Source organism: Oncorhynchus keta, unplaced genomic scaffold (assembly GCF_023373465.1).
Source record: "Oncorhynchus keta strain PuntledgeMale-10-30-2019 unplaced genomic scaffold, Oket_V2 Un_contig_14348_pilon_pilon, whole genome shotgun sequence".
Taxonomy (NCBI): Eukaryota; Metazoa; Chordata; class Actinopteri; order Salmoniformes; family Salmonidae; genus Oncorhynchus; species Oncorhynchus keta.
The window spans coordinates 32,501-56,568 of record NW_026278688.1 but is presented as its reverse complement, the minus strand read 5'-3'; the positions used below and the strand labels follow the sequence as shown (position 1 = coordinate 56,568).

The 24,068-nt window shown below is 44.3% G+C and overlaps 1 protein-coding gene across 1 annotated transcript in view; it reads left to right on the top strand.

Moving 5' to 3' along the window:
- Positions 1-904: 904 nt before the first annotated feature.
- LOC127918497 (DEP domain-containing mTOR-interacting protein-like) overlaps positions 905-24,068 on the top strand; it is a gene marked incomplete at both ends in the record, with an annotated part of 54,674 nt that continues 31,510 nt past the window's right edge. Inside the window, 3 exons of the mRNA XM_052501827.1 lie at positions 905-1,083; positions 3,572-3,695; positions 22,868-23,049. Coding sequence (XP_052357787.1) covers positions 905-1,083; positions 3,572-3,695; positions 22,868-23,049 — 485 coding nt within the window. The remainder of the gene's footprint in view (positions 1,084-3,571; positions 3,696-22,867; positions 23,050-24,068) is intronic.

Genomic DNA, 24,068 nt, shown 5'->3' with positions numbered 1-24,068 from the left:
TGCTGTTGTGTCACTGACTATCTCACATAACCACAGTTCAGAGGTCACCACACTGTTTGGTTGTTGTCACTTCCTCTTGGAGACAACTACCAAGGAACTGGAACATGTGCTATGAATTCACAACACATGTACATGCATGTCCTTCCTGAGAGAACATGGAGTACAGACCAGTGACCGAACAGCCAAAGCTGTGTTATAAGAGACTGTACAGGGGAGGGGGAGTGTGTGTGTGTACATAATGACATTTGTAATGTCTTTTATTCTTTTGGAACATCTGTGAGTGTAATGTCTGTTGTTTTATTTCACTTTTGTATATTGTCTATTTCACTTGTGTTGGCAACTTTAACACATGTTTTCCATGCTAATAAAGCCCCTTGAATTGAGAGAGGGAGAGAGGTATGTCACTAGGCAACATAATTGTGTAGATACAGTTACAACACATGACGGAGAGAGAGAGAGAGAGAAGCTACACTACTGTATGTCAATAGCCTGACGTTGTGTTGTTCCACAGACGATGTAAGAATAGTCTACATTATTAGCTGTAGGCCTTATCTTTTCCTGAACATGTGTACTGTAGTTATAGGATAGAGGGGGAGAGGCTACAGTTTTCAATAGCCTGACGTTGTGTTGTTCCAGAGACAATGTAAGAATAGTCTACATTATTCAGCTGTAGGCCTTATCTTTCTTTTGTGGCCTGAACATGTGTACTGTGTTATAGGATAGAGGGGAGAGGCTACAGTTTGTCAATAGCCTGACGTTGTGGTGTTCCTTCAGACATTTAAGAATAGTCTACATTATTAGCTGTAGGCCTCATCTTTTCCTGAACATGTGTACTGTAGTTATAGGATAGAGGGGAGAGGCTACAGTTTGTCAATAGCCTTACGTTGTGTTGTTCGTTCCACAGGCTGCGTCTCCATGAAGGGAAGGTGGTTAAGGACCGCAGGCATCACCTGAGGACGTATCCCAACTGCTTTGTGGCCAAGGAGCTGATCGACTGGCTGCTGGAGCACAAGGAGGCGTCAGACAGAGACACGGCCATCAGCATCATGCAGAAACTCCTGGATCAAAGCATTATCCATCACGGTAGGGCCTTCTGACATTTAAAAAAATATATATTTATTTGACCTTTATTTAACCAGGCAAGTCAGTTAAGAACAAATTCTTATTTTCAATGACGGCCTAGGAACAGTGTGTAACTGCCTGTTCAGGAGCAGAACGACAGATTTTATACCTTGTCAGCTCGGGGATTTGAACTTGCAACCTTCCGGTTACTAGTCAACGCTCTAACCACTAGGCTACGCTGCCGCCCCCAGACAGTCCGTCTGGGCTGTGTTCATTTTGGAACCAAATGGAAGTAAATGGACTGAAACGGGAGAGATTTCCTGGACCTGTCCAATAAGAAATGCTAATTTTTGTTTTCCATTGCTGAGCATTTGGTGATGGTTTTGTGCCTAATTAATACTCCTCTGAGATTGGGGGTTTTCTGGGAACAGACAGATCCTGCTTCTCTACAGTCTTTTGTTACAATTGTATTCAGCACATGCGCCTTACAGAGAAATGTTTTTGTTTTTCTGTAGCCCCAACCAACAATGCAGTTTAAAAAAAAAATACAGATAAGAAAAAGAAATAAAAGTAACAAGTAATTAAAGAGCAGCAGTAAAATAACAAACCTGCTTCTCTACAGTCTTTTGTTTTGTTTTTCTGACATGACTTCTACCTGGTTTTTGTCATTCATCTGGGCACTCCCAGAATGTTTCTGCAAATGTGGTTTTGTTTTGTTTTTCTGTATGCTGATAGTCCCTGCCTGTTTCAAACGTGGTTTTGTTTTGTTTTTCTGTATGCTGACAGTCCCTGCCTGTTTCAAACGTGGTTTTGTTTTGTTTTTCTGTATGCTGATAGTCCCTGCCTGTTTCAAATGTGGTTTTGTTTTGTTTTTCTGTATGCTGATAGTCCCTGCCTGTTTCAAACGTGGTTTTGTTTTGTTTTTCTGTATGCTGATAGTCCCTGCCTGTTTCAAACGTGGTTTTGTTTTTCTGTATGCTGACAGTCCCTGCCTGTTTCAAATGTGGTTTTGTTTTGTTTTTCTGTATGCTGATAGTCCCTGCCTGTTTCAAATGTGGTTTTGTTTAGTACCTAATGTTCTTCCATTTTAATGTAAAGAGATGAATCCTCTGTCTGTCTCCTCTCTGTCTCTCTCTCCTCTCTCTCTCTAGTTGGTTGTCTTTCTCTCTCTAGTTGGTTGTCTTTCTCTCTCTAGTTGGTTGTCTTTCTCTCAGCCAGTCTGGATGTAGCCTAGCACAACGATATCTTGTTGAAGGTTCATGTGTGTGTGTGTGTCACGGATACATTGTGTGTAGCTGCTGTCTGATGACCTATGAGTTTCCAGAAAGCGGAGTAGCTAACATAACACTTTAAACTCAGACCTCACCACTCAAAGAACAGCAAAGTGCTTCATTTGGCAAATTTCGTTTACTTCAGAGGATTGACAGGCTCTGGGTTGTCGATACTTAATGGCATTATTAACTACGAAGCTTTCAGGTAAACTCGCCTCTGTTTAGTGGGCTGTCAGTGTGGGGGGGAAAGAGGAGGCCATTAGCAGTTGGCTAACTCAGCTCTGTTTAGTGGGGGGAAAAGAGGAGGCCATTAGCAGTTAGCTAACACAGCTCTGTTTAGTGGGCTGTTAGTGTGGGTGGAAAGAGGAGGCCATTAGCAGTTAGCTAACTCAGCTCAGTTTAGTGGGCTGTTAGTGTGGGTGGAAAGAGGAGGCCATTAGCAGTTAGCTAACTCAGCTCTGTTTAGTGGGCTGTTAGTGTGGGGGAAAGAGGAGGCCATTAGCAGTTAGCTAACTCAGCTCAGTTTAGTGGGCTGTTAGTGTGGGGGAAAAGAGGAGGCCATTAGCAGTTAGCTAACTCAGCTCTGTTTCGTGGGCTGTTAGTGTGGGGGAAAAGAGGCCATTAGCAGTTAGCTAACTCAGCTCTGTTTAGTGGGCTGTTAGTGTGGGGGAAAAGAGGCCATTAGCAGTTAGCTAACACAGCTCTGTTTAGTGGGCTGTTAGTGTGGGGGAAAAGAGTAGGCCATTAGCAGTTAGCTAACTCAGCTCAGTTTAGTGGGCTGTTAGTGTGGGGGAAAAGAGTAGGCCATTAGCAGTTAGCTAACTCAGCTCAGTTTAGTGGGCTGTTAGTGTGGGGGAAAAGAGGAGGCCATTAGCAGTTAGCTAACTCAGCTCTGTTTCGTGGGCTGTTAGTGTGGGGGAAAAGAGGCCATTAGCAGTTAGCTAACACAGCTCTGTTTAGTGGGCTGTTAGTGTGGGGGAAAAGAGGCCATTAGCAGTTAGCTAACACAGCTCTGTTTAGTGGGCTGTTAGTGTGGGGGAAAAGAGGCCATTAGCAGTTAGCTAACTCAGCTCAGTTTAGTGGGCTGTTCGTGTGGGGGGAAAGAGGAGGCCATTAGCAGTTAGCTAACTCAGCTCTGTTTAGTGGGCTGTCAGTGTGGGGGGTGAGGGGGGGGGAATATGACGCAATTATCAGTTCATTAAATGTAAACAAACATTGTTCCTCTTTTTGTGTTGCAGTTTGTGACGAACACAAGGAGTTCAAAGACATGAAACTGTTCTATCGCTTCAGGAAAGACGACGGGACGTTTCCACTGGACAACGAAGCCAAGGTCTTCATGAGGGGTCAACGGATATATGAAAAGTAGGTTATCAATTCAATGAACCCAGAGTGGCTTTTTGTTCTGTTGATGGGAGGGAGAAATGTTATCCAGGGGGAAAAACCAAGTAAAAAGCTTTCTCATTACAGCGAGTTCTTACTTGTTATATACAATCAATTGAATATGTTCTGAACAGTATTATTTTTAGGGTGTAGGCATCCTGTTTGTGTTGTTGTTACCAGTCTAGTACATGGTGTTGTTCAGCAGGCAGGCCAGAGTGGTTAGAGTCTAATAGTTTCCATAGAAACCCCCTCCTCAACCAGATAGATCTCGTTCAGTCACTCTGCCAGCTACAGTCATCTCTGTCTCTCTGTCTGTCTCTCTGTCTGTCTCTCTGTCTGTCTCTCTGTCTGTCTCTCTGTCTGGTACAGACAACTAGCTATGAAGGATAAATACTGGAGTTTTGGTACAGACAATTAGCACAAAAATAATAGTGCGATTATTATCAAAACAATTCAATATAATATTTCAACAAATGAATAATATCACTAAATCAAACCCCAGTCGCCAAGGGGATGAGTGGTCTGAAGTTGGCTGCATTACTGCTAGACCAGACTCCAGGACATTAGCAAGGGGGATGAGTTGGCTGCATTACTGCCAGACCAGACTCCAGGACATTAGCAAGGGGGATGAGTAGTCTGGAGTTGGCTGCATTACTGCTAGACCAGACTCCAGGACATTAGCAAGGGGGATGAGTGAGTGGTCTGGCGTTGGCTGCCATTATTGCCAGACCAGACTCCAGGACATTAGCAAGGGGGATGAGTTGGCTGCATTACTGCTAGACCAGACTCCAGGACATTAACAAGGGGGATGAGTTGGCTGCATTACTGCTAGACCAGACTCCAGGACATTAACAAGGGGGATGAGTTGGCTGCATTACTGCTAGATCAGACTCCAGGACATTAACAAGGGGGATGAGTTGGCTGCATCACTGCTAGACCAGACTCCAGGACATTAACAAGGGGGATGAGTAGTCTGGAGTTGGCTGCATTACTGCTAGACCAGACTCCAGGACATTAGCAAGGGGATGAATGGTCTGGCGTTGGCTGCATTACTGCTAGACCAGACTCCAGGACATTAACAAGGGGGATGAGTAGTCTGGAGTTGGCTGCATTACTGCTAGACCAGACTCCAGGACATTAGCAAGGGGATGAGTGGTCTGGCGTTGGCTGCCATGACTGCTAGACCAGACTCCAGGGCATTAGCAAGGGGGATGAGTTGGCTGCATTACTGCTAGACCAGACTCCAGGACATTAGCAAGGGGATGAGTGGTCTGGCGTTGGCTGCCATGACTGCTAGACCAGACTCCAGGGCATTAGCAAGGGGGATGAGTTGGCTGCATTACTGCTAGACCAGACTCCAGGACATTAACAAGGGGATGAGTGGTCTGGCGTTGGCTGCCATGACTGCTAGACCAGACTCCAGGACATTAGCAAGGGGATGAATGGTCTGGCGTTGGCTGCATTACTGCTAGACCAGACTCCAGGACATTAACAAGGGGGATGAGTGGTCTGGCGTTGGCTGCATTACTGCTAGACCAGACTCCAGGGCATTAGCAAGGGGGATGAGTGGTCTGGCGTTGGCTGCCATTACTGCCAGACCAGACTCCAGGACATTAGCAAGGGGGATGAGTTGGCTGCATTACTGCTAGACCAGACTCCAGGACATTAACAAGGGGGATGAGTGGTCTGGCGTTGGCTGCCATGACTGCTAGACCAGACTCCAGGGCATTAGCAAGGGGGATGAGTTGGCTGCATTACTGCTAGACCAGACTCCAGGACATTAACAAGGGGGATGAGTGGTCTGGCGTTGGCTGCCATGACTGCTAGACCAGACTCCAGGGCATTAGCAAGGGGGATGAGTTGGCTGCATCACTGCTAGACCAGACTCCAGGACATTAGTAGACAGAACATTCTAGCAGCATAGCAACATGCTGTTTGATTTGATATGCAATTTGTAGTTGGACCGTATCAAATGTAATTCATTCAGGGTGGTTTCTATGGAATGGACCTTTCCTGGTCTTGTGTGTGTGTGTGTGTGTGTGTGTGTGTGTGTGTGTGTGTGTGTGTGTGTGTGTGAGACCAGGTAGACCAGTTGAGAACAAGTTCTCATTTACAACTGCGACCTGGCCAAGGCAAAGCAGTGCGACAAAAACAACAACACAGAGTTACACATGGAGTCATAACACAATATAAAAAGTATATATACTGTGTGTGCAAATGTAGTAAGGTTAGGGAGGTAAGGCAATAAATAGGCCATAGAGGCAAAATAATTACAATTTAGCAGATTAACACTGGAGTGATAGATGTGCAGATGATGATGTGCAAGTAGAGATACTGGGGTGCAAAAGAGCAAAAGGTAAATGCTTTGTTACAATGTGTTAACTGACAACTTAAATACTCATGACAGAGACAGTATGTTGAAATTCACCCTCAGGCATCTTGTATTGGCTGCTACTACCTAACTTACTACGCAGTAAGAATGCAAGTGTCTCTCTCTTAGTTTTTTCTTTATTTAAGGCGAGCCCCTCTTCTGTCTGCTCAGGCTGGCCTCCCTTCCCCCTCTCTCCTCAGGCTGGCCTCCCTGCCCCCTCTCCTCAGGCTGGCCTCCCTGCCCCCTCTCCTCAGGCTGGCCTCCCTGCCTCCTCTCTCCTCAGGCTGGCCTCCCTGCCCCCCTCTCCTCAGGCTGGCCTCCCTGCCTCCTCTCTCCTCAGGCTGGCCTCCCTGCCTCCTCTCCTCAGGCTGGCCTCCCTGCCCCCTCTCCTCAGGCTGGCCTCCCTGCCCCCTCTCCTCAGGCTGGCCTCCCTGCCCCCTCTGTCTCCTCGGGCTGGCCTCCCTGCCCCCTGTCTCCTCGGGCTGGCCTCCCTGCCCCCTCTCTCCTCGGGCTGGCCTCCCTGCCCCCTCTCTCCTCGGGCTGGCCTCCCTGCCCCCTCTCTCCTCGGGCTGGCCTCCCTGCCCCCTCTCTCCTCGGGCTGGCCTCCCTGCCCCCTCTCTCCTCGGGCTGGCCTCCCTGCCCCCTCTCTCCTCGGGCTGGCCTCCCTGCCCCCTCTCTCCTCGGGCTGGCCTCCCTGCCCCCTCTCTCCTCGGGCTGGCCTCCCTGCCCCCTCTCTCCTCGGGCTGGCCTCCCTGCCCCCTCTCTCCTCGGGCTGGCCTCCCTGCCCCCTCTCTCCTCGGGCTGGCCTCCCTGCCCCCTCTCTCCTCGGGCTGGCCTCCCTGCCCCCTCTCTCCTCGGGCTGGCCTCCCTGCCCCCTCTCTCCTCGGGCTGGCCTCCCTGCCCCCTCTCTCCCTCGGGCTGGCCTCCCTGCCCCCTCTCTCCTCGGGCTGGCCTCCCTGCCCCCTCTCTCCTCGGGCTGGCCTCCCTGCCCCCTCTCTCCTCGGGCTGGCCTCCCTGCCCCCTCTCTCCTCGGGCTGGCCTCCCTGCCCCCTCTCTCCTCGGGCTGGCCTCCCTGCCCCCTCTCTCCTCGGGCTGGCCTCCCTGCCCCCTCTCCTTATGATGGTGCTGTGCTTTCATTACATTTTCAATTCAGATTGAATTTCACTAGGACATCATGACGTCCACCATTATGTTGTAAATTACACTTGTTATTGTAGTTTTACACGCCTGCAGAATGTAGGTCTAGTGCCTCTCTAGTTCGGTAATACTCTGTGACTGTATCTGTGTTGTAGCTATCTGCCAGCTCCACAGCAACCTTCTTTGTGCCAGCTCCTGCTCCAGCCCCTGTGGTGGTTGAGCCAGCCTCCCCTGAGGTGTGTGTGTGTGTGTGTGTGTGTGTGTGTGTGTGTGTGTGTGTGTGTGTGTGTGTGTGTGTGTGTGTGTGTGTGTGTGTGTGTGTGTGTGTGTGTGTGTCGTAACAGGAAGACAGGCAGGGCCAGTGTTAGGGTGTATTTATGTAGTCACCATGGTAGAGGGACACACAGCCTGGTTTAGTGGAAGTATGCAGGCTACACTTCATCAGACTAGAGACTCAAACAAGCACAGCTACAAACAAACTACCTGTGTGTGTCCTGGAATCCCAGGTCAAGTTCCCAGTACAGGAAGAGCTGTTGTGTGGTTGTGCACAGTCTCGAAACAACGGGGGGGAAAAGTCAACAGGGACAATCTCAAGGCGATATTTAACTTCATGGTTTGACTATTGTCTTCCTGCCTGACCAACCAGAGTGAAGATAAACTTCAGTTCCTGGTTGTCTGGTAAATGGGCCTGTAGTGTTTAGAGGGTGGTGAAGGAACCCTTTTTTTTTTAGAGAATCAACAAAGCGAACCTTTCCTTCTCACAACGAGCAGGGTGGCCTCGGCCCTGAGCCCAGACCTGTGTGGTGTTAATGGTGGCGACTACGTCCTCGTTCCTCCTTCACAAGCAGTTCAACCATAATGCTTCCACTTGTCTCATTTGAAGGAGTTGGGAAGTCTACAGTGGTAATTAAACATGGGGAAGTCTACAGTGGTAATTAAACACGGGGAAGTCTACAGTGGTAATTAAACATGGGGAAGTCTACAGTGGTGATTAAACATGGGGAAGTCTACAGTGGTAATTAGACATGGGGAAGTCTACAGTGGTAATTAAACAGGGAAGTCTACAGTGGTAATTAAACAGGGAAGTCTACAGTGGTAATTAAACAGGGAAGTCTACAGTGGTAATTAAACATGGGGGAAGTCTACAGTGGTAATTAAACATGGGGAAGTCTACAGTGGTAATTAAACATGGGGGAAGTCTACAGTGGTAATTAAACATGGGGGAAGTCTACAGTGGTAATTAAACAGGGGAAGTCTACAGTGGTAATTAAACATGGGGGAAGTCTACAGTGGTAATTAAACATGGGGGAAGTCTACAGTGGTAATTAAACATGGGGAAGTCTACAGTGGTAATTAAACAGGGAAGTCTACAGTGGTAATTAAACATGGGGGAAGTCTACAGTGGTAATTAAACATGGGGGAAGTCTACAGTGGTAATTAAACAGGGGAAGTCTACAGTGGTAATTAAACATGGGGGAAGTCTACAGTGGTAATTAAACATGGGGAAGTCTACAGTGGTAATTAAACATGGGGGAAGTCTACAGTGGTAATTAAACATGGGGGAAGTCTACAGTGGTAATTAAACAGGGAAGTCTACAGTGGTAATTAAACATGGGGAAGTCTACAGTGGTAATTAAACATGGGGTCTAAGTCTACAGTGGTAATTAAACATGGGGAAGTCTACAGTGGTAATTAAACATGGGGAAGTCTACAGTGGTAATTAAACATGGGGAAGTCTACAGTGGTAATTAAACAGGGAAGTCTACAGTGGTAATTAAACATGGGGGAAGTCTACAGTGGTAATTAAACATGGGGAAGTCTACAGTGGTAATTAAACAGGGGGAAAGTCTACAGTGGTAATTAAACATGGGGAAGTCTACAGTGGTAATTAAACATGGGGAAGTCTACAGTGGTAATTAAACATGGGGAAGTCTACAGTGGTAATTAAACATGGGGAAGTCTACAGTGGTAATTAAACATGGGGGAAGTCTACAGTGGTAATTAAACATGGGGAAGTCTACAGTGGTAATTAAACATGGGGGGGAAGTCTACAGTGGTAATTAAACATGGGGAAGTCTACAGTGGTAATTAAACATGGGGGAAGTCTACAGTGGTAATTAAACATGGGGGAAGTCTACAGTGGTAATTAAACATGGGGGAAGTGGGGGAAGTCTACAGTGGTAATTAAACATGGGGAAGTCTACAGTGGTAATTAAACATGGGGGAAGTCTACAGTGGTAATTAAACATGGGGGAAGTCTACAGTGGTAATTAAACATGGTGGTAATTAAACATGGGGAAGTCTACAGTGGTAATTAAACATGGGGGAAGTCTACAGTGGTAATTAAACATGGGGAAGTCTACAGTGGTAATTAAACACAGTGGTAATTAAACATGGGAAGTCTACAGTGGTAATTAAACATGGGGAAGTCTACAGTGGTAATTAAACATGGGGAAGTCTACAGTGGTAATTAAACATGGGGAAGTCTACAGTGGTAATTAAACATGGGGGAAGTCTACAGTGGTAATTAAACATGGGGAAGTCTACAGTGGTAATTAAACATGGGGAAGTCTACAGTGGTAATTAAACATGGGGGAAGTCTACAGTGGTAATTAAACATGGGGAAGTCTACAGTGGTAATTAAACATGGGGTAAGTCTACAGTGGTAATTAAACATGGGGAAGTCTACAGTGGTAATTAAACATGGGGGAAGTCTACAGTGGTAATTAAACAGGTGGTAATTAAACATGGGGAAGTCTACAGTGGTAATTAAACAGGGGGAAGTCTACAGTGGTAATTAAACATGGGGGAAGTCTACAGTGGTAATTAAACATGGGGAAGTCTACAGTGGTAATTAAACATGGGGGAAGTCTACAGTGGTAATTAAACATGGGGGAAGTCTACAGTGGTAATTAAACATGGGGGAAGTCTACAGTGGTAATTAAACAGGGAAGTCTACAGTGGTAATTAAACAGGGGGAAGTCTACAGTGGTAATTAAACATGGGGAAGTCTACAGTGGTAATTAAACATGGGGGAAGTCTACAGTGGTAATTAAACATGGGGAAGTCTACAGTGGTAATTAAACATGGGGGAAGTCTACAGTGGTAATTAAACATGGGGGAAGTCTACAGTGGTAATTAAACATGGGGGTAATTAAACATGGGGGAAGTCTACAGTGGTAATTAAACATGGGGGAAGTCTACAGTGGTAATTAAACAGGGAAGTCTACAGTGGTAATTAAACAGGGAAGTCTACAGTGGTAATTAAACATGGGGGAAGTCTACAGTGGTAATTAAACATGGGGGAAGTCTACAGTGGTAATTAAACAGGGAAGTCTACAGTGGTAATTAAACAGGGAAGTCTACAGTGGTAATTAAACAGGGAAGTCTACAGTGGTAATTAAACAGGGAAGTCTACAGTGTATACATAACATCCCACAGTGTAAGAGCCCCTCTGCCTACAGCGATCAGGACTCCTGTCCCCGACGTTGTCCTGTATTCATGTATGCTGTTATGTGTTGTCTCATGGCCGTCGCTGTCTAACTGCCCGCTTGGGGTGAATACAGTGTATTGAATGTGGACAGGCTTTTCTGTGGACCATTCAGTAGTGTAATCCTGCTGTGCCCTGATTTTAGTTTTCTATCTTGGTACCAGCCGGGTCAAATGCTGCTTCTACTTACTGTTCTGTTGATAAGAAATACAAATAATTGTTTTGAAGGATGGAGCTCAGACCGTGACGTGATTCAGGCACTCGTTTTCCCTTTTAATATATACGGCACACGTTTTGTTTTCCTAACCGTCGTTCTAAGTCGATAATGATTTATATATTCTGTGTTACTGATTCTTAGAAATAACTTGACCTATAGTCTATCTTTGTGAATTATTATTATTATTATCATAAACTCAAAGATGAACAACGGCGTTAATTTTGAACAACAGGTTTGAAACTTCTTACAAACACGGCTCAAGAAATCATAAAGTAACAATGTGAAGGGTTTTAATACAAACTAATGCTATTATGAATCCTCCCACACACTGCTGATCTGCAGTGATTGGACCAGAGCCAGTTGGGCAGGACTAAAGCTGACAGTCTGCCAGTCACAGGAGACCGTGTTGGTACCCTAAACAGCACCCTATCCCCTACACAGTGCACTACTTCTGACCATAGCTCTAAGGGCCCTAGATAGGAATACACCCGAGTGGCCAAAACATTAGGAACACCTGCTCTTTCCATGACGGACTGACCAGGTGAAAGATATGATCCCTTATTGATGTCACTTTGTTTAATCCACTTCAATCAGTGTAGATGAAGGGGAGGAGACGGGTTAAAGAAGGATTTTTAAGATACTTGAGACATGGATTGTGTGTCATTCAGAGGGTGAAAGGGCAAGACAAAAGACCAACGTTCCTTTGAACAGGGAGTGGTAGTAGGTACCAGGCACGTCAAGAACTGCAACGCTTATCACACTCAACAGTTTCCTTTCTCTATCAAGAATGGTCCACCACCCAAATGACATCCAGGCCGCTTGACACAACTGTGGGAAGCATTGGAGTCAACATGGAGTCAACATGGAGTCAACATGGAGTCAACATGGAGTCAACATGGAGTCAACATGGAGTCAACATGGAGTCAACATGGAGTCAATATGGAGTCAATATGGAGTCAATATGGAGTCAATATGGAGTCAACATGGAGTCAACATGGAGTGCTTTCGACACCTTGTAGAGTCAACATGGAGTGCTTTCTAGAGTCACCTTTCTACACCTTGTAGAGTCAACATTGGAGTCAACATTGGAGTCAACATTGGAGTCAACATTGGAGTCAATATGGAGTCAACATTGGAGTCAACATGGAGTCAACATGGAGTCAACATGGAGTCAACATGGAGTGCTTTCTACACCTTGTAGAGTCAACATGGAGTGCTTTCAACACCTTGTAGAGTCAACATGGAGTCAACATGGAGTGCTTTCTACACCTTGTAGAGTCAACATGGAGTCAACATGGAGTGCTTTCTACACCTTGTAGAGTCAACATGGAGTGCTTTCTACACCTTGTAGAGTCAACATGGAGTGCTTTCTACACCTTGTAGAGTCAACATGTAGTGCTTTCTACACCTTGTAGAGTCAACATGGAGTCAACATGGAGTGCTTTCAACACCTTGTAGAGTCAACATGGAGTCAACATGGAGTGCTTTCTACACCTTGTAGAGTCAACATGGAGTGCTTTCTACACCTTGTAGAGTCAACATGGAGTCAACATGGAGTGCTTTCTACACCTTGTAGAGTCAACATGTAGTGCTTTCTACACCTTGTAGAGTCAACATGGAGTGCTTTCTACACCTTGTAGAGTCAACATGGAGTGCTTTCAACACCTTGTAGAGTCAACATGGAGTGCTTTCAACACCTTGTAGAGTCAACATGGAGTCAACATGGAGTGCTTTCTACACCTTGTAGAGTCAACATGGAGTGCTTTCTACACCTTGTAGAGTCAACATGGAGTGCTTTCTACACCTTGTAGAGTCAACATGGAGTGCTTTCTACACCTTGTAGAGTCAACATGGAGTGCTTTCTACACCTTGTAGAGTCAACATGGAGTCAACATGGAGTCAACATGGAGTGCTTTCAACACCTTGTAGAGTCAACATGGAGTGCTTTCTACACCTTGTAGAGTCAACATGGAGTGCTTTCTACACCTTGTAGAGTCAACATGGAGTCAACATGGAGTCAACATGGAGTGCTTTCTACACCTTGTAGAGTCCATGGAGTGAATCATTGAGGCTCTGGTTCTGATGGTAAAAATGGATGCAACTCAATACTAGGAAGGTGTTCCTAATGTTTTGCACACTTGGTGTAGGTTGTCATTTGGGATGCAGAGTGTATGTAGGATGGAACAGGTTAAGTTCAGGACGTCCATTACCATGTGGTGCCTGTGGTAGCTTAACAACAGAGCACGTTTACTGTACATTCAACATGGACAACTTTCGCCACTTTTAACATGTGGCTTGGTATTGTCAGAGTCATTTGGTGACCTACACAGGTTTTAGTGTAATTTTATGATTTCATGTCTGTCGATTTGCTTAGTGGTGAGCAATACCGGAAAGTGCTTCTCTGTGACGTTGTCGAGTCAGGATCCCTGAGATGACACTACAGGAAATGATTTACAGCACCGATATGACCCGTCTGTAGTTGTCTGATCATCCATCAAATCAAATGTTATTGGTCACATACACATGGTTCATCATATTGGTGCCTCCCTACCATATGTTGCTCTACTGGTCTTTGTCTAATAACACCTGGAAATATTTTAAATAGAACCTTTTTTTAGGTTCCAGGTAGAACTCTTTTTTGGGTTCCATATAGAATCTTCTGTGGAAAGAGTTCTACATGGAACCCAAAAGGAGTTCTTACACCTTGGAACCAAAAAAGGTTCTCCTATGGGGTCACTAAAGAACCCTTTTAGGAACCCCTTTTTCTAAGAGTGTAGGTTTTTGAGCGTCTATTTAAAATACTTCCAGGTGTTATTAGACAAAGAGGAGCAGAGCAACATATGGTAGGTAGGGAGGTCCAATATAATGAACCATGTGTCTTGATCTTTCAAAAAATGACAAAAACAAGGAATCATGCAGAATGGCTAACAAACGATAAAACATCAAATGTGGATCAAATCTTACAGTAGTGGATGTATACGAACAGCATAACTGGTTCTAAAGTTGCAGAGTTGTCCCTTTTTAATGACTGGCCAGACCTGCCTAGGTGGTTTAGATCAGATGTGGATTTGTGCTGTGTTCCGAAAGGCACACTATTACTTACCTTGGTCAAAAGTAGTGCACTATATAGGGAATAGGGTGCAATTTGGGATGTGTCCTGGGTGTGTGGGTCAGCTGTCGGCTTGGTAATCTTTCACATGTCAAGCGTCAAGACTAAAGTGAGGTTAATGGGTGGGTTAATGTGAGGTTAATGGGTGGGTTAATGTGAGGTTAATGGGTGGGTTAATGTGAGGTTAATGGGTGGGTTAGAGTGAGTTTAATGGGTGGGTTAAAGTGAGTTTAATGGGTGGGTTAAAGTGAGGTTAATGGGTGGGTTAGTGTGAGGTTAATGGGTGGGTTAGTGTGAGGTTAATGGGTGGGTTAATGTGAGGTTAATGGGTGGGTTAATGTGAGGTTAATGGGTGGGTTAATGTGAGGTTAATAGGTGGGTTAATCTGAGGCTAATGGGTGGGTTTGTGTGAGGTTAATGGGTGGGTTAGTGTGAGGTTAATGGGTGGGTTAATGTGAGGTTAATGGGTGGGTTAAAGTGAGGTTAATGGGTGGGTTAATGTGAGGTTAATGATGGGTGGGTTAAAGTGAGGTTAATGATGGGTGGGTTAAAGTGAGGTTAATGGGTGGGTTAATGTGAGGTTAATGGGTGGGTTAATGTGAGGTTAATGGGTGGGTTAAAGTGAGGTTAATGATGGGTGGGTTAAAGTGAGGTTAATGGGTGGGTTAATGTGAGGTTAATGGGTGGGTTAAAGTGAGGTTAATGATGGGTGGGTTAAAGTGAGGTTAATGTGAGGTTAATGGGTGGGTTAAAGTGAGGTTAATGATGGGTGGGTTAATGGGTGGGTTAATGTGAGGTTAATGGGTGGGTTAAAGTGAGGTTAATGGGTGGGTTAGTGTGAGGTTAATGGGTGGGTTAGTGTGAGGTTAATGGGTGGGTTAGTGTGAGGTTAATGGGTGGGTTAGTGTGAGGTTAATGGGTGGGTTAATGTGAGGTTAATGGGTGGGTTAATGTGAGGTTAATGATGGGTGGGTTAAAGTGAGGTTAATGATGGGTGGGTTAAAGTGAGGTTAATGTGAGGTTAATGTGAGGTTAATGGGTGGGTTAAAGTGAGGTTAATGATGGGTGGGTTAAAGTGAGGTTAATGTGAGGTTAATGTGAGGTTAATGGGTGGGTTAATGTGAGGTTAATGGGTGGGTTAATGTGAGGTTAATGGGTGGGTTAATGTGAGGTTAATGGGTGGGTTAATGTGAGGTTAATGGGTGGGTTAATGTGAGGTTAATGGGTGGGTTAATGTGAGGTTAATGGGTGGGTTAATGTGAGGTTAATGGGTGGGTTAATGTGAGGTTAATGGGTGGGTTAATGTGAGGTTAATGGGTGGGTTAATGTGAGGTTAATGGGTGGGTTAATGGGTGGGTTAATGTGAGGTTAATGGGTGGGTTAATGGGTGGGTTAATGTGAGGTTAATGGGTGGGTTAATGTGAGGTTAATGGGTGGGTTAATGTGAGGTTAATGGGTGGGTTAATGTGAGGTTAATGGGTGGGTTAATGTGAGGTTAATGGGTGGGTTAAAGTGAGGTTAATGGGTGGGTTAATGTGAGGTTAATGGGTGGGTTAATGTGAGGTTAATGGGTGGGTTAAAGTGAGGTTAATGGGTGGGTTAGTGTGAGGTTAATGGGTGGGTTAGTGTGAGGTTAATGGGTGGGTTAATGTGAGGTTAATGGGTGGGTTAATGTGAGGTTAATGGGTGGGTTAATGTGAGGTTAATGGGTGGGTTAAAGTGAGGTTAATGGGTGGGTTAGTGTGAGGTTAATGGGTGGGTTAGTGTGAGGTTAATGGGTGGGTTAAAGTGAGGTTAATGGGTGGGTTAATGTGAGGTTAATGGGTGGGTTAAAGTGAGGTTAATGATGGGTGGGTTAAAGTGAGGTTAATGATGGGTGGGTTAGTGTGAGGTTAATGGGTGGGTTAATGGGTGGGTTAATGTGAGGTTAATGGGTGGGTTAGTGTGAGGTTAATGGGTGGGTTAATGTGAGGTTAATGGGTGGGTTAATGGGAGGTTAATGGGTGGGTTAATGTGAGGTTAATGGGTGGGTTAATGTGAGGTTAATGGGTGGGTTAGTGTGAGGTTAATGGGTGGGTTAGTGTGAGGTTAATGGGTGGGTTAATGTGAGGTTAATGGGTGGGTTAATGTGAGGTTAATGGGTGGGTTAATGTGAGGTTAATGGGTGGGTTAAAGTGAGGTTAATGGGTGGGTTAATGTGAGGTTAATGGGTGGGTTAATGTGAGGTTAATGGGTGGGTTAGTGTGAGGTTAATGGGTGGGTTAGTGTGAGGTTAATGGGTGGGTTAATGTGAGGTTAATGGGTGGGTTAATGTGAGGTTAATGGGTGGGTTAATGTGAGGTTAATGGGTGGGTTAATGTGAGGTTAATGGGGTTAATGGTTAATGGGTGGGTTAGGTTAATGGGTGGGTTAAAGTGAGGTTAATGGGTGGGTTAATGTGAGGTTAATGGGTGGGTTAATGTGAGGTTAATGGGTGGGTTAAAGTGAGGTTAATGGGTGGGTTAATGTGAGGTTAATGGGTGGGTTAATGTGAGGTTAATGGGTGGGTTAATGTGAGGTTAATGGGTGGGTTAGTGTGAGGTTAATGGGTGGGTTAATGTGAGGTTAATGGGTGGGTTAATGTGAGGTTAATGGGTGGGTTAAAGTGAGGTTAATGGGTGGGTTAATGTGAGGTTAATGGGTGGGTTAATGTGAGGTTAATGGGTGGGTTAATGTGAGGTTAATGGGTGGGTTAATGTGAGGTTAATGGGTGGGTTAATGTGAGGTTAATGGGTGGGTTAGTGTGAGGTTAATGGGTGGGTTAGTGTGAGGTTAATGGGTGGGTTAGTGTGAGGTTAATGGGTGGGTTAAAGTGAGGTTAATGGGTGGGTTAGTGTGAGGTTAATGGGTGGGTTAGTGTGAGGTTAATGGGTGGGTTAATGTGAGGTTAATGGGTGGGTTAATGTGAGGTTAATGGGTGGGTTAGTGTGAGGTTAATGGGTGGGTTAATGTGAGGTTAATGGGTGGGTTAAAGTGAGGTTAATGGGTGGGTTAGTGTGAGGTTAATGGGTGGGTTAGTGTGAGGTTAATGGGTGGGTTAATGTGAGGTTAATGGGTGGGTTAGTGTGAGGTTAATGGGTGGGTTAAAGTGAGGTTAATGGGTGGGTTAATGTGAGGTTAATGGGTGGGTTAGTGGAGGTTAATGGGTGGGTTAATGTGAGGTTAATGGGTGGGTTAATGTGAGGTTAATGGGTGGGTTAATGGGAGGTTAATGGGTGGGTTAGTGTGAGGTTAATGGGTGGGTTAATGGGTGGGTTAATGTGAGGTTAATGGGTGGGTTAATGTGAGGTTAATGGGTGGGTTAATGTGAGGTTAATGGGTGGGTTAGTGTGAGGTTAATGGGTGGGTTAATGTGAGGTTAATGGGTGGGTTAATGTGAGGTTAATGGGTGGGTTAATGTGAGGTTAATGGGTGGGTTAATGTGAGGTTAATGGGTGGGTTAATGTGAGGTTAATGGGTGGGTTAATGTGAGGTTAATGGGTGGGTTAATGTGAGGTTAATGGGTGGGTTAGTGTGAGGTTAATGGGTGGGTTAATGTGAGGTTAATGGGTGGGTTAATGTGAGGTTAATGGGTGGGTTAGTTGACTCAGTGAGAAGGTGGTGAAACGTCAGCAAACAGTCACACGTCATTGCTTCCTATGGGAAAGAGGAATGAATCTGTGAAGAGAGAATCGGTGCCCCGCCTTGGAGAACACAAGCTATACTGTAGCCACACCATGATGACGTGGTCTGTCTTTGTCTCGGTGCAAGCAGTAACATGTACATTATAGGTTTCACTGCGTTGTTCATACTGTTTATTCCCATAGCTCCACCTGTTTCCACACGGGTTTGATATTTACTGTGTGTGTGTGTGTGTGTGTGTGTGTGTGTGTGTGTGTGCCAAACATGGCATGTGTATTCTGTCTGTTGGGAGTCCACACTTGTCGTGTTCGGATATATATATTGTACCAGGGTCACTCAGTAGGAGACTGCTGGGGTTAACTGACATCTATATTGTACCAGGGTCACTCAGTAGGAGGCTGCTGGGGTTAACTGACATCTATATTGTACCAGGGTCACTCAGTAGGAGGCTGCTGGGGTTAACTGACATCTATATTGTACCAGGGTCACTCAGTAGGAGGCTGCTGGGGTTAACTGACATCTATATTGTACCAGGGTCACTCAGTAGGAGGCTGCTGGGGTTAACTGACATCTATATTGTACCAGGGTCACTCAGTAGGAAGCTGCTGGGGTTAACTGACATCTATATTGTACCAGGGTCACTCAGTAGGAAGCTGCTGGGGTTAACTGACATCTATATTGTACCAGGGTCACTCAGTAGGAGGCTGCTGGGGTTAACTGACATCTATATTGTACCAGGGTCACTCAGTAGGAGGCTGCTGGGGTTAACTGACATCTATATTGTACCAGGGTCACTCAGTAGGAGTTGCTGCTGGGGTTAACTGACATCTATATTGTGCCAGGGTCACTCAGTAGGAGGCTGCTGGGGTTAACTGACATCTATATTGTACCAGGGTCACTCAGTAGGAGGCTGTTGGGGTTAACTGACATCTATATTGTACCAGGGTCACTCAGTAGGAGGCTGCTGGGGTTAACTGACATCTATATTGTGCCAGGGTCACTCAGTAGGAGGCTGTTGGGGTTAACTGACATATATATTGTACCAGGGTCACTCAGTAGGAGGCTGCGGGGGTTAACTGACATCTATATTGTACCAGGGTCACTCAGTAGGAGGCTGCGGGGTTAACTGACATCTATATTGTACCAGGGTCACTCAGTAGGAGGCTGTTGGGGTAAACTGACATATATATTGTACCAGGGTCACTCAGTAGGAGGCTGCGGGGGTTAACTGACATCTATATTGTACCAGGGTCACTCAGTAGGAGGCTGTTGGGGTAAACTGACATATATATTGTACCAGGGTCACTCACTCAGTAGGAAGCTGCTGGGGTTAACTGACATCTATATTGTACCAGGGTCACTCAGTAGGAGGCTGTTGTCAGTTAACTGAACTTGTTGACCTTAAGTCCTAGTGCTCTTCCTGGAAGTTCATCTTTATAAATAGCACAGGGGTGGCCAAGCTACCCTCCTCCTGGGGACATGGGAACTCCCCATCAGCAAGGTTTTGATTCCAGCACTACGCTAACACACCTGGTTTTACTTCGTCATTCATTAGCTAAATCAGGTGTGTTATTGGTCGGAGCAAAAGCCTGCACAGATAACTATTTAGATGGAGGTTGATGGGGAAAAGTCTGTTATTGTGTTGAATCAGGATGGAAAACAAAGTACAACTGATTTCCACATCGTATAAAGTAGTCTGTCTAAACAAGAGGTGTTATAAACCTGTCCTTCTCAACACATCGTATAAAGTAGTCTGTCTAAAACAACAGGTGTTATAAACCTGTCCTTCTCAACACATCGTATAAAGTAGTCTGTCTAAAACAACAGGTGTTATAAACCTGTCCTTCTCAACACATCGTATAAAGTAGTCTGTCTAAACAACAGGTGTTATAAACCTGTCCTTCTCAACACATCGTATAAAGTAGTCTGTCTAAAACAACAGGTGTGTTATAAACCTGTCCTTCTCAACACATCGTATAAAGTAGTCTGTCTAAAACAACAGGTGTTATAAACCTGTCCTTCTCAACACATCGTATAAAGTAGTCTGTCTAAAACAACAGGTGTTATAAACCTGTCCTTCTCAACACATCGTATAAAGTAGTCTGTCTAAAACAACAGGTGTTATAAACCTGTCCTTCTCAACACATCGTATAAAGTAGTCTGTCTAAAACAACAGGTGTTATAAACCTGTCCTTCTCAACACATCGTATAAAGTAGTCTGTCTAAAACAACAGGTGTTATAAACCTGTCCTTCTCAACACATCGTATAAAGTAGTCTGTCTAAAACAACAGGTGTTATAAACCTGTCCTTCTCAACACATCGTATAAAGTAGTCTGTCTAAAACAACAGGTGTTATAAACCTGTCCTTCTCAACACATCGTATAAAGTAGTCTGTCTAAAACAACAGGTGTGTTAAACCTGTCCTTCTCAACACATCGTATAAAGTAGTCTGTCTAAAACAACAGGTGTTATAAACCTGTCCTTCTCAACACATCGTATAAAGTAGTCTGTCTAAAACAACAGGTGTTATAAACCTGTCCTTCTCAACACATCGTATAAAGTAGTCTGTCTAAAACAACAGGTGTTATAAACCTGTCCTTCTCCACACATCGTATAAAGTAGTCCGTCTAAAACAACAGGTGTTATAAACCTGTCCTTCTCAACACATCGTATAAAGTAGTCTGTCTAAAACAACAGGTGTTATAAACCTGTCCTTCTCAACACATCGTATAAAGTAGTCTGTCTAAACAACAGGTGTGATAAACCTGTCCTTCTCAACACATCGTATAAAGGAGTCTGTCTAAAACAAAGGTGTTATAAACCTGTCCTTCTCAACACATCGTATAAAGTAGTCTGTCTAAAACAACAGGTGTTATAAACCTGTCCTTCTCAACACATCGTATAAAGTAGTCTGTCTAAACAACAGGTGTTATAAACCTGTCCTTCTCAACACAATGTATAAAGTAGTCTGTCTAAAACAACAGGTGTGTTATAAACCTGTCCTTCTCAACACATCGTATAAAGTAGTCTGTCTAAAACAACAGGTGTTATAAACCTGTCCTTCTCAACACATCGTATAAAGGAGTCTGTCTAAAACAACAGGTGTTATAAACCTGTCCTTCTCAACACATCGTATAAAGTAGTCTGTCTAAACAACAGGTGTGTTACAAACCTGTCCTTCTCAACACATCGTATAAAGGAGTCTGTCTAAACAACAGGTGTGTTACAAACCTGTCCTTCTCAACACATCGTATAAAGTAGTCTGTCTAAAACAACAGGTGTTATAAACCTGTCCTTCTCAACACATCGTATAAAGTAGTCTGTCTAAACAACAGGTGTGTTAAACCTGTCCTTCTCAACACATTGTATAAAGTAGTCTGTCTAAAACAACAGGTGTTATAAACCTGTCCTTCTCAACACATCGTATAAAGTAGTCTGTCTAAAACAACAGGTGTTATAAACCTGTCCTTCTCAACACATCGTATAAAGTAGTCTGTCTAAAACAACAGGTGTGTGTTAAACCTGTCCTTCTCAACACATCGTATGAAGTAGTCTGTCTAAAACAACAGGTGTTATAAACCTGTCCTTCTCAACACATCGTATAAAGTAGTCTGTCTAAAACAACAGGTGTTATAAACCTGTCCTTCTCAACACATCGTATAAAGTAGTCTGTCTAAAACAACAGGTGTGTTATAAACCTGTCCTTCTCAACACATCGTATAAAGTAGTCTGTCTAAAACAACAGGTGTTATAAACCTGTCCTTCTCAACACATCGTATAAAGTAGTCTGTCTAAAACAACAGGTGTTATAAACCTGTCCTTCTCAACACATCGTATAAAGTAGTCTGTCTAAAACAACAGGTGTTATAAACCTGTCCTTCTCAACACATCGTATAAAGTAGTCTGTCTAAAACAACAGGTGTGTTATAAACCTGTCCTTCTCAACACATCGTATAAAGTAGTCTGTCTAAAACAACAGGTGTTATAAACCTGTCCTTCTCAACACATCGTATAAAGTAGTCTGTCTAAAACAACAGGTGTTATAAACCTGTCCTTCTCACCACATCGTATAAAGTAGTCTGTCTAAAACAACAGGTGTTATAAACCTGTCCTTCTCAACACATCGTATAAAGTAGTCTGTCTAAAACAACAGGTGTTATAAACCTGTCCTTCTCAACACATCGTATAAAGTAGTCTGTCTAAAACAACAGGTGTTATAAACCTGTCCTTCTCAACACATCGTATAAAGTAGTCTGTCTAAAACAACAGGTGTTATAAACCTGTCCTTCTCAACACATCGTATAAAGTAGTCTGTCTAAAACAACAGGTGTTATAAACCTGTCCTTCTCAACACATCGTATAAAGTAGTCTGTCTAAAACAACAGGTGTTATAAACCTGTCCTTCTCAACACGTCGTATAAAGTAGTCTGTCTAAAACAACAGGTGTTATAAACCTGTCCTTCTCAACACATCGTATAAAGTAGTCTGTCTAAACAACAGGTGTGTTTATAAACCTGTCCTTCTCAACACATCGTATAAAGTAGTCTGTCTAAAACAACAGGTGTTATAAACCTGTCCTTCTCAACACATCGTATAAAGTAGTCTGTCTAAAACAACAGGTGTGTTATAAACCTGTCCTTCTCAACACATCGTATAAAGTAGTCTGTCTAAAACAACAGGTGTTATAAACCTGTCCTTCTCAACACATCGTATAAAGTCTGTCTAAAACAACAGGTGTTATAAACCTGTCCTTCTCAACACATTGTATAAAGTAGTCTGTCTAAAACAACAGGTGTTATAAACCTGTCCTTCTCAACACATTGTATAAAGTAGTCTGTCTAAAACAACAGGTGTTATAAACCTGTCCTTCTCAACACATTGTATAAAGTAGTCTGTCTAAAACAACAGGTGTTATAAACCTGTCCTTCTCAACACATCGTATAAAGTAGTCTGTCTAAAACAACAGGTGTGTTAAACCTGTCCTTCTCAACACATCGTATAAAGTAGTCTGTCTAAAACAACAGGTGTTATAAACCTGTCCTTCTCAACACATCGTATAAAGTGGTCTGTCTAAAACAACAGGTGTGTTATAAACCTGTCCTTCTCAACACATCGTATAAAGTAGTCTGTCTAAAACAACAGGTGTTATAAACCTGTCCTTCTCAACAGGCTGATGATGAACACTGAGACGTCCATCCTAGCGACTCGGGAAGAAGAGGGTGAGACGTTTGAACGGACGCTGGTGGCCTCGGAGCTCGTTGATTGGCTGCTGGCGGAGGGAGAGATGGCGACCCGAGAGGAGGCGGAGCATCTTGGACGGAGGCTTCTAGAACACGGGATCATGCAGCATGGTGAGTGGAAGGAGCGTTTTCATCGTCGGTCTGATTTTGTTATTTTTTTATTTTTTGAGACATCCCAACTAACCTACGGTCACGGTCAGTACCCCACCTATCACACTGATGAGATGACATATCTCTGAGTCCTGAGTAGGGTTAGTCCTGCCGTTTGGGAACCACTTCCCTAAGCGAATGTAATTATAGGCCATTTTTGAAGAAGCAGTTGTGAAAGCTGAATGCTGTACTTTCTTCTACTCGTCTACTATTTAGCCCTTCCTGGTTTTCACTGATACATGGTAATATGGTCAAACGGTAATTACACAATAATTACCTATCGTGGTAATAACATTTTGCGCTGTTGTCAGTTGCTTCGATTGAATTCTATGGGCGCTGTCATTTCCAAGTTGACTTTGCTAGGTGAAAGAGGAGACGTGGGAGGGTTGATGTTCACACATGGTGGGCTGTCACATTGGGTCCTCTCTTCCAAAGGGCTGTAAAGGATCCTATTTTAGTCAGGGAACACGGCGTCTTCTCTGGTCAGACAGGGATCACTCTGTGATCAAAGGCATGCTGGTATCATCATCACCCACTTGGATTGGATCTGTCCTGTTTTTTTCACACACACACACACACACACCCACACACCACACACCACACACACACACACACACACAATTATTTTACTATGTTGGGACCAAACAATTGATTTCCATTCAAAAGTGTATTTTTGATAACCCTAAACCCTTTAATTCCTAACCCTAATTGTAAACCAAACCCCTTAAGCCTAAAACGTCCACACGTGTCCAAATTGTCCTTGTTTTACTGTCCTTGTGAGGATTTCAGGGTCCCTGCAAGGATAAGACCAGACACGTTTTGGAAGTTTAGCAGAGACTTGTGTTTATTTGGCTCCCAGTATTTCAGATTCACAGAGGAGTTAACTTTGGATATGTTTTTATCTCACAACCAGTTTCATAATTAAACACGCCACATTTATCTGCTTGAAACGCTTCCTGACCCAGGATCCTCAAATGACC